Consider the following 9338-nt stretch of genomic DNA (forward strand, 5'->3'; position numbering starts at 1 on the left):
AGGCAGACAAATATAGAGGGATTGGGAATTCCATGTAGTGGTTCACACTCAGAATTGTCTTAATTTGCATTCCTCTAATTAATAGCAAATTAGAGCATTTTTTCATGACTAGAAATGGCTTTAATGTCTTCAAAGACATGAAAATTGTCTATTTATATCCTCTGACCATTTATCAATTGGAGAATGGCTTGTATTATTATAAATTTGAGTTAATTCTCTATATTTAGAAATGAAGCCTTTATTAGAAACCTTAGATATAAAATTTCCTCCCCCTCTACCCTTCCCTCCAACCCCATCTGTTTTCTGCTTCTTATCTAATTTTGGCTGCATTAGTTTTGTTAGTGCAAAAACTTTTAAACTTTAATATCAAAATTAATCATTTTGTGTTTCATAAGGTTCTCTAGTTCTTCTTTGGCCATAAATTCCTTCCTTCTTCACAGATCTGAGAGAGAAACTATCTGTTGTTCTCCTAATTTGTTTATATAATCAACTTTTATGTCTAATTCCATGAACCCATTTTGACCTTATCTTGGTATAGGGTATTATTTCCTTGTAGTTCTTACAAACCAAAAACTCTCTCTCCCATTCCAGTTCATCCTTCCATTATATTACTAGGTTTATCTGTATTTGAACATAATATGATTTTGGTTTTATATCTCTTAGCACAGATCTGACACACTGGGTATTTTTATTTAATTGTTTTATCTATTTTTGTGGTTATACATGTATATTAACTTTTAAAATACACATTTCTTTATGAATCATGTTGGGAGAAAAAAATCTGAACAAAAGGGAAAACCATCACAGGAAAAAAAAAACAAAAAAACAAAAACAGAAACAGAAAAATCCCTTGAACATTCAATCTCCATAGATCTCTTTCTGGATGCAGATGCCATTTTCTATTCAGTTTATTGGGATTGCCTTGGAGAAGAACCAAATCTTTCTTAGTTGATCATTGCAGTCTTGCTGTTATTGTGTACAATGTATTCTTTGTTCTGCTTATTTCACTCAAATTCAGTTCATGTAAATCTTTCCAGCTTATTCATCATTTTTAATAGAACAATAATATTCCATTACTTTCATATACCATAACTTATTCAGCCATTCCCCAATCGATGGGCATCTAATTCATTTTCCACACTGTATTTAAGAAATGCTTATTGAATGGATGAATGTCCCTTCTGGAATCACGATGATTCAATGGCTTACCTATAAAATATAAACTCATTACCCTAAAATTTAAAGCTCTCAGCAACCTCTCACCACCTTATGCTTGCTCATAACACACCATGCCCTCCTTCTATTCTTCTTGCAGACTCTGTGCCTTCATTAATTTTGCTCATGAGGTTTCCTGGTTATTCTAATCGCTGTCTTTTCAAGTGCTATCTCCACTTGCAGGTCAAATTCGGCTGCCGTGTTCTTCATGAAACACTCCATTATCCCCTCATTCACTTATTCTCCATCTCCAATAACCTTGCACAGCACTTGGATTTTCTCTCTTATACATATAATGCTCTTCATGAACCTAACAATGTTATATGTTTGTAACAGTCACAATTTGCTTTTTAAAGTACTAAAAAACAAATGACAGGTTTTTAAATTAATATTGTGAGCTTGACAAAATTCAACAAATATCTACAAATATACACTGTTCACACAAAGAGACAAAAAAAAAATTGATTAAAATAAGAGCACATGTGAAACAGAATCTCCTCTATGCTATTGCTCACTCATTTGTGAATATTCCAAACTTAACACAGTAATTCTAACAATGTCCTATTTGCCTGTCTGCTTCTGAACTTTATAGTGTCTATTTTAAATGATTCATTTTTTTCTTTTTCAGAATCACAATCCCTCTCTTGCTTTATTCAACTTCAAATAAAAGATCCCCTCTAGTAACAATTACATAGAATCACAAAAAACAAATATATAGCTTGACAATGTTAGAGGATGTAGGTCCTAATCTGTACCTAGAATTCATCGCCTATCTTCCAGAAAGTGAGAAAGTGGCTTCTTCCTCAGTGTTCTGGAAATAAGGTGGGTCACTGCATTCTCCATTGTTTTCCTTTGTAGCCATTGTAAAAACTGATCTCTTGGTTCTGATAAATCATCTTTTTATCAGTTCATCCAGGTCCTCCCAAGTTTCTTTGAATCTTTGCCTCTTGTCATTTCTTTAGTACAATAATTCCATTACTGGAATATACCACAATCGTTGAGCCTTTCCCCAGTGGATGGACACTTACTTTGCTTCCAGTTATTTGTTAAAACAAAAAAGTTGCAGCTTCAAATATTTCCTTTCTCTCTTCTTTTGGGGCACAGAAGCCACTTAGTAGTGATATCATTGGGTCAAAGGGTATAAACAGTTTAGTGACTTTGGGCTATGGTTCTAAATTACTTTCTAGAACAATTGGACCACCTTACAATTTCACCAAAAGTGCATCAAACTACCTCACATCCTCTCCTCTCCCCAAAAATAGATGTGAAATTAAATGAGCATATCTTAGTGTTAGCCTTTTACCATCTCTTATATTCTCCAAGATTCCTGACAGTGATTCTTCAGTTACTCTGTAATGTGACTGGCCAAGGATTATATATTTGTAGCTAGGTGCTTTCTTACATCGTGTAGGAAGAAGAATCAGCATAGGAGATTAATGAACTATAATCTAGGAGTCAGAAATGAAGATTTGAGTTCCCAATTTACTAATTGTTAACCATGTGACCATAGGCAAATTGCAATCTCTCCATTCCTCAGTTTCTTCACATTTAAAAGAAAAGCAGCTTGTAAATATAAATACTATATGAATGTGAATTATAATTATTTTCTCATTTATTTGGAGGGTGTCCATTCTATCTCTAAGAACCCCTCTATTTTAGGCACTGGGCTAGGTGGCTGGGGAAATGAAGAGAAAAATGAAGAATCTTTGCCCTAAATGCCTTATATTCTATCAGCACAAAGCATGTTATACACCCTTTTCAGATGGAAAATCATTCTCTTCTCTGGAGAAGCCAGAAGAATAGCAGTTAAGTAGGTCTATTTTCTCTCTTCATATGTTCACTTACTCAACAAACATTCTATTACACCATCTGTCCCAAGCAAATGGGCCTGATCCTCTTCTTGCCTCAACATAGCTAGAGAAGAGCCCTTCTTGTCTTAACGTTTTAAAATTTATTTAGTATGCATTTTGCATGAAGATATCTATGTACAGGTTACCTCCTGTGTTATTCATCTTCCTGTCATATATCCCCCATGAGGGCACAGAATGTTTACTCTGGGTTTTTGCATCCTCAGTGCCTTGCACACAGTAGGCAGCTAATGAATATTTCTTCAAATGAATTATTTGCTTTAGACTTTTAAATACTATGCTCATATGCCATTAAAAAAAAAGTTATCCTTGTTTACATTTCCTTTATATCCTAAAATAAGCTCATTAGAGAACTCCCTGATCAGCCAACTGGTTTCTACAGCTGCCTTCCTCTTCTCATGAAAACTTCAGACTTTATACTTTCATCCTTTCAGTGACATTCAACAAACACTTATTAAGAATCTGCTAGGATGCTCTACTGGGAATGGGGAGTACAAAAGGTGAAAAAAAAAAATCTATCCACAAGGAAATAAGTCTAGTAAAGGGGTAAGATTTGTACACAAAGAGAATACAGAATAAAAAAACAAAACAAAATAAAATAAAACCTGGTAGAGCAGAGTTCCATGAATTGATTAACACACATTTATGAAGTGCCTACTATGTGGTGAGGAACACTGCTAAGCAATGAGGACTGAAGTACAAAATGAAGAATGGTCCCTGCCCTTTATGAGCTTAAATTCTAGTGAAGGGCTACCATAGGTTCAAAGATAAGTAGATATATAAACGTCAAGTGATAGAGGGGGAGATCCTAACAATTGAAAGAAATCAGGAAGGTCCTCTTGAAGATGACAGCAGTTAAAGATTGCAAGATATGGCAGCAAAGAGAGATAGTACAGGGACTGCGCAAAGACATGGAAATAGGACAGGACAACAAAACAGGCTGTTTGGGAAATAAAGAAGTTCCTACACCTGAACTCTGTCCTCATTAGTTAGGTAGGAGGGAGTGAGAGGGTAAGGGGAACATGGCTGGCACCCTCATGGACTGGTACATTTAGGAATACATTTGGGAATATTCCTAAAATAATTCTTGAAATCCCACCAGATGTTTTTCAGGAATCTTTCAATAGTTAAAACAACCATTCCCCCTTGACCCCATTATATCTCATGTTATTTTTCTGTAAAAATTTCAAAGCTGGTGTCTATAGAATGTAAGCTGAAAGGGACTCCAAAGATCATTTAGTTCAAAGCTTGCATGGAATTCCAGATTTTCTACAGGCTTACATATATTAATATACCCTTCACACACAGAAGAGTCTAATCAAATGAGATTAGCCCCCCCCAACTCCACTTCAGGTCCCCTTGCCTTTGCTAAGACTGCTCCCCAAATTTTTCACAGCCTCCCTATACCTCTCCTAAGTACCTATTTTCTCTTTAAAAGAGGGTCTTCACCTTTGTGTCATGGACCCCTTCCTCAGAATAAAGTTTTTAAATGCATAAAATGAGTAAGTAGGATCACAGAGGAAACAAAATACATTTGAGTAGTTATTAATAGATGATGACAACAAAAAAAATTAAGTTCTTTAAAAGCCCAACTCCAATGCCACCTCTTCAGGAAGCCATCCTTGAAGACCCTTCCCTATCGCCACCTCACTTCTTACTTTGGGCTTCTCAATCTCATGTAGTTTAGTTTGTCTTAGACCCTTTATTGAGTCTGTAAGTACCAAAAAATAGGAATCTGCCTCTTTTTCTAACTCTGACTGACTCTAGTCCCCAGAATCTGCATTACTGCTCTGCTTACAGAATGTGCTTAATAAATATTTATTGAATTTCAACTGGAACAGCATCATTTCCCATAACCCTGCTGAAGAAGAGTTTGTTTCTGAGGATGGTTAATGGTTTCAGTTCTGGAAGAGCTAGAGGTAGGGAGAGTAGACCTTGGCAGTCCAAGAAGCAAAAGAACAGGAGGATAATCATAGCCAGCATTTCTTTAGCGCTTTTAGTTGTGCAACGCGCTTTACAAACAGGATCTCATTCTATCTTCCCGAGAACCCAACGAGAGGTCAGAGCGATTTATCATCTCCATTTTACAGATGAGGAAACTGAGACCGATAGAGATTGAGAGATTTGTCCAGAACCAAACAGATGGCCACCTTTGAACTGGGGACTTCCTGACGCCAGGTCCGTGGCTCTCCTTCTTGCCTGCATTTATTTGTTCCAGACCACCACAACCCCCAGACCATCTAAAGGAGAAAAGAACTTCCCAGCTCTGTGAAAACTGGGCTGACGGTCCCAATACCGGGTCCCAGCTTTTTCCTATCTAAATTAAATCGACAGAGATTAGGTAACCTCTCGCTCTGCTGAAGAGGAATCAGTTTGGTCCAGGAGGAAAGGGACCTGTCCAAGGTCCTCGCGGCAGCAGAGCCAAAATCCAACCGGATCCCGCGGCCAGGGCTCTTTGCCATGACTTTGCCGACCTAAGGTTCTTTCCAGATCTAGATTTCTAAGCCTGGAGGATTATGGGAAGTGAGGAGCAAGGCCGGGGTCCAAGCCCAGCCAGGGCCCCCCAAGCCCGGGGAGCTGTTCGCCCTCCCCTCCGGGTCCTCTCCCGGCTTTCAAGCCTGCTTCTAGAAAGGAAACACGGAGGCAAAGCCCGAGGAAGGGAGGCTAACGGTGACGCCACCAGAGCTGTTTATTTTGGGAACCAAAAGGACAAAGTCAGAGCACATCCCCGCCCCAACCCCCGCCAATTAAAGTGACTCCGCCCACCCAAGTTAATAAATAAATACAGATCCCACCCACCCTAGGAAATACAGGGAGCTCCCCAAAAGCAGGGGGTTTGTTAAGGGGAGAAAAAAGTGTAGGGAGGGGCCACCTCCGCATCCCGTCTAGTCCGCCCCTAGCCCGGTCCCCTCAGGCGCGCTTCGCGGGTCAGCGCTGGGACGACCTCATCCACAGGGTAAAGGGCATCTACACCCCAAGGGAGCACAGGGAGACATCCCGGCCCGCAACCCCTAGCGACGGGTCTGGGGGCCCTTCCCAGGGGCGCACCGGAGAACACAGCCCAGCCCTCCAGACGCGGCGTCTCAAGCCGCGGCCCACCCCGGCAGCCCCACGGGAAGGGAACCCGGCCCGCTCCTCCCCGCCGGGCGCAGGGCCAGACAGCTGCGGACAGCTCCGGGCCGTCGGGCTCCCGCCGCCCCCTGCGTCTCCCCCGGGGGGCAGCGCCTCACTTCTTGGAGCTCTGGGTCTTCTTGGGCAGCAGCACGGCCTGGATGTTGGGCAGCACGCCGCCCTGGGCGATGGTCACGCCGCCCAGCAGCTTGTTGAGCTCCTCGTCGTTGCGGATGGCCAGCTGCAGGTGCCTGGGGATGATGCGCGTCTTCTTGTTGTCGCGGGCCGCGTTGCCGGCCAGCTCCAGGATCTCGGCCGACAGGTACTCCAGCACCGCCGCCAGGTACACCGGCGCGCCCGCCCCCACGCGCTCCGCGTAGTTGCCCTTGCGCAGAAGGCGGTGGACGCGCCCCACGGGGAACTGCAGCCCCGCGCGGGACGAGCGCGACTTGGCCTTGGCCCGGACTTTGCCTCCCGACTTCCCTCGGCCGGACATCGCGGGAGGAGAGAGAGCCTGAGCAGGGACAAGGCGCTGCGGTCAGCGGCGAGGCCCCGGCTCTCGGGCCGGAGCCTCCTGCCCCTCCCGAGGCGGACTCGCCGCGCCGCCTACCTCGCTCCGCGCCGGGAGCTGCAGAGGCCGCGGCCCGGGGAGCTGCACGCCCGCGGCGGGAGCACCAGCAACGGGCAAGGGCTGGCAGAACCTGGGAGGGGCCGGCAAATATAAATAAAGACCCAGTCGCTTCTGACTTCCCATTGGCCGCCGCGGGTTCCGAACTGCGCTCCGATTGGAGCGCCTTCCGATCCGCGATTTGCATAGGCCTGCGAGCACACTCGCCCCGGCTCCAGAGAACGGCCTCCGGCTTCTCTCGTTCTTATTGGGCTCCAGTTTGGTCATTGAGCGAATGGCCCTGCGGCTAGAGCGGGGCGGGAACCCGAGCGGCTGGAAGCCCAGAGAGTGCCCGTGGGGGCACAGGATGCTCGGAGACCGGGGGGGTGGGGGGGGGGGGGGGGGGGGAAAGAGGGCAGGATGTGGGCAAACGGCAGGCTCCCTAAGCAAGTCTTTCCCCGGGCGCCGGGGCGCTCATCAGCGAGTTTCATCCCCTGCTGCTTGGAGGCTCGGAGGGCGCTAGCAGGACCCGGCAAAACCTCCAAACAGCTTCCCTGCCTGCTCCGCTGGGGCCTCCCTGCCTGGGGCGTCCCGCCCCTTCCCCTTAGAAGTTAGGGAAGGTGGGGGTCCGTCTGTAGTCCTCTCCCGCCCCGAGCAAGCCTGCGCAGGGGGAGGTCATAGCCAGAGCAGCTGGGCAGCCCAGAGCCCCCTCAGCCCCCGCAGCTCGGCAGCCCGGAGGCCCCACAGCCCCCGCAGCTCGGCAGCCCGGAGCCCCCACAGCCCCCGCAGCTCGGCAGCCCGGAGCCCCCAGAGCCCCCGCAGCTCGGCAGCCCAGAGCCCCCTCAGCCTCGGCAGCCCGGAGCCCCCTCAGCCTCGGCAGCCCGGAGGCCCCACAGCCCCCGCAGCTCGGCAGCCCGGAGCCCCTCAGCCCCCGCAGCCTCGGCAGCCCGGAGGCCCCACAGCCCCCGCAGCTCGGCAGCCCGGAGCCCCCACAGCCCGCAGCTCGGCAGCCCGGAGCCCCCAGAGCCCCCGCAGCTCGGCAGCCCAGAGCCCCCTCAGCCTCGGCAGCCCGGAGCCCCCTCAGCCTCGGCAGCCCGGAGGCCCCACAGCCCCCGCAGCTCGGCAGCCCGGAGCCCCTCAGCCCCCGCAGCCTTGGCAGCCCGGAGCTCCCTCAGCCCCCGCAGCCCAACAGCCCGGAGCCCCCACAGCCCCCGCAGCCTCGGCAGCCCGGAGCCCCCAGAGCCCCCGCAGCTCGGCAGCCCAGAGCCCCCTCAGCCCCCGCAGCCCGGAGCCCCCGCAGCCCCCGCAGCGCGCTGTGAGGCTCCGCTGGGGCAGGAGCAGGCAGGAGAGCCTTCTCCAGGCCCGGGAGCCCTGCCCCCACCCCGGGCTATCCCAGTGGTAAGCTTCAAGCCAGACTGGAGGTCCCCTCCGCTCGGGTTCACCTCGCAGCCCATTTAAATGCCGAGGGGTGCCACTGTCCCCGCCTGGGTAATCTTTTTCTCTAAGGGAGGGGTGAGAAAGGCCGTACCTGGAGAAGCGTTCTCCCCGGCTACAGTAGCAACATCACCCCGCCTCCCCCCGGCCCGGGAAAGGGGGCACGGAAGGTGGCCCCCAGCCGAGGCCGGTGCCCCCGTTTGTCTCCGGGGGGGCCACCTTCTCTGGGAACCCCCGAGCGGTAGTCACCTGTGCAGGGGCTAGATTCCCCGATGATCGCGTTGTCGGTTTGCAGAGGCCAAAGGAGGTCCTCCCGATGATCCCGCTGCTTGGGAGAGGGCCCGGCAAGGTCTCGGGCCCAGAGCCCCTTTTCAACCAAGCATTTATTGAGTGCCTGCTCTGTGCAGGGCACTGCAAAAAAGCGCTGGGGAGAGAAGGGCGAAGGGCGATTGCTGCCTTTCAATTCAGTGTGGAATGGAGACAACGTGGAAACGAGCAATTTACAAGCTAAATGAGAAATAATCCTCTGGGATTAAGAAGGATCGGGCAAAGCTCCCTAAAGAAGGTCCATTTTTAGCTGGGGCCCACAGGAAGTCCAAGGCGAATATGAGGGGCGGGACTCTCCCGTTAACACTCACAAATCTTTTATTAATCTGGTTCCATTGCTTGTCCTTCCTTCTCCAGGAAAGGCCAGGGCATCAAGGAGGTGACGCCATGACTGACAAGCGAGTTGGATTTAAAGGAAAGAGGGCTGGGCAAGGTCACCTGCCTCACTTTCCCCTCTAGGACCTTGCGGGTCCAGTGGCCAGATATGGATCAGGAAGACTAGAGATGACCCAGATTGCAATGGGAAACCGCGGTCTTTTTAAACTCAGTTTGACTGAGGCTGCACCCAATCAGTGATTAAAGCTGGGCAGAACTTGAAGCAAAGAATCTCCTCTTTCATTTAGTTCAAAAAAGGAACAACAACAAAAACTAAATGAATCTGGGAGGGGAAGACCCTTAGGGTTTCTGGCTAAAGCAGAAATTCGGGCTGTTTACATTCAATCTGAGTTTGATAGGATCAAATGACCAAATGGGGCTTGGACTGGTGCCTAATGGTG

The 9338-nt window shown here is 48.5% G+C and overlaps 2 protein-coding genes across 2 annotated transcripts; one reads left to right on the forward strand and one right to left on the reverse strand.

The window, feature by feature from the left end:
• Nucleotides 1-5731: 5731 nt before the first annotated feature.
• Nucleotides 5732-7165, reverse strand: LOC100924202 (histone H2A.J-like). The gene is made up of 2 exons (XM_031956422.1): nt 6805-7165; nt 5732-6708 (listed from the first exon to the last, which is right to left on the reverse strand). Exons 1-2 carry the CDS (start codon nt 7087-7089, stop codon nt 6310-6312), a joined length of 684 nt encoding a protein of 227 aa, XP_031812282.1. The 5' UTR covers nt 7090-7165; the 3' UTR covers nt 5732-6309.
• LOC116423191 (predicted GPI-anchored protein 58) lies at nt 7097-8203 on the forward strand. Its single transcript, XM_031964833.1, has 2 exons — nt 7097-7187; nt 7410-8203. Exons 1-2 carry the CDS (start codon nt 7097-7099, stop codon nt 8201-8203), a joined length of 885 nt encoding a protein of 294 aa, XP_031820693.1.
• Nucleotides 8204-9338: the final 1135 nt, after the last annotated feature.

This window comes from Sarcophilus harrisii, chromosome 1 (genome assembly GCF_902635505.1).
Source record: "Sarcophilus harrisii chromosome 1, mSarHar1.11, whole genome shotgun sequence".
NCBI lineage: Eukaryota > Metazoa > Chordata > Mammalia > Dasyuromorphia > Dasyuridae > Sarcophilus > Sarcophilus harrisii.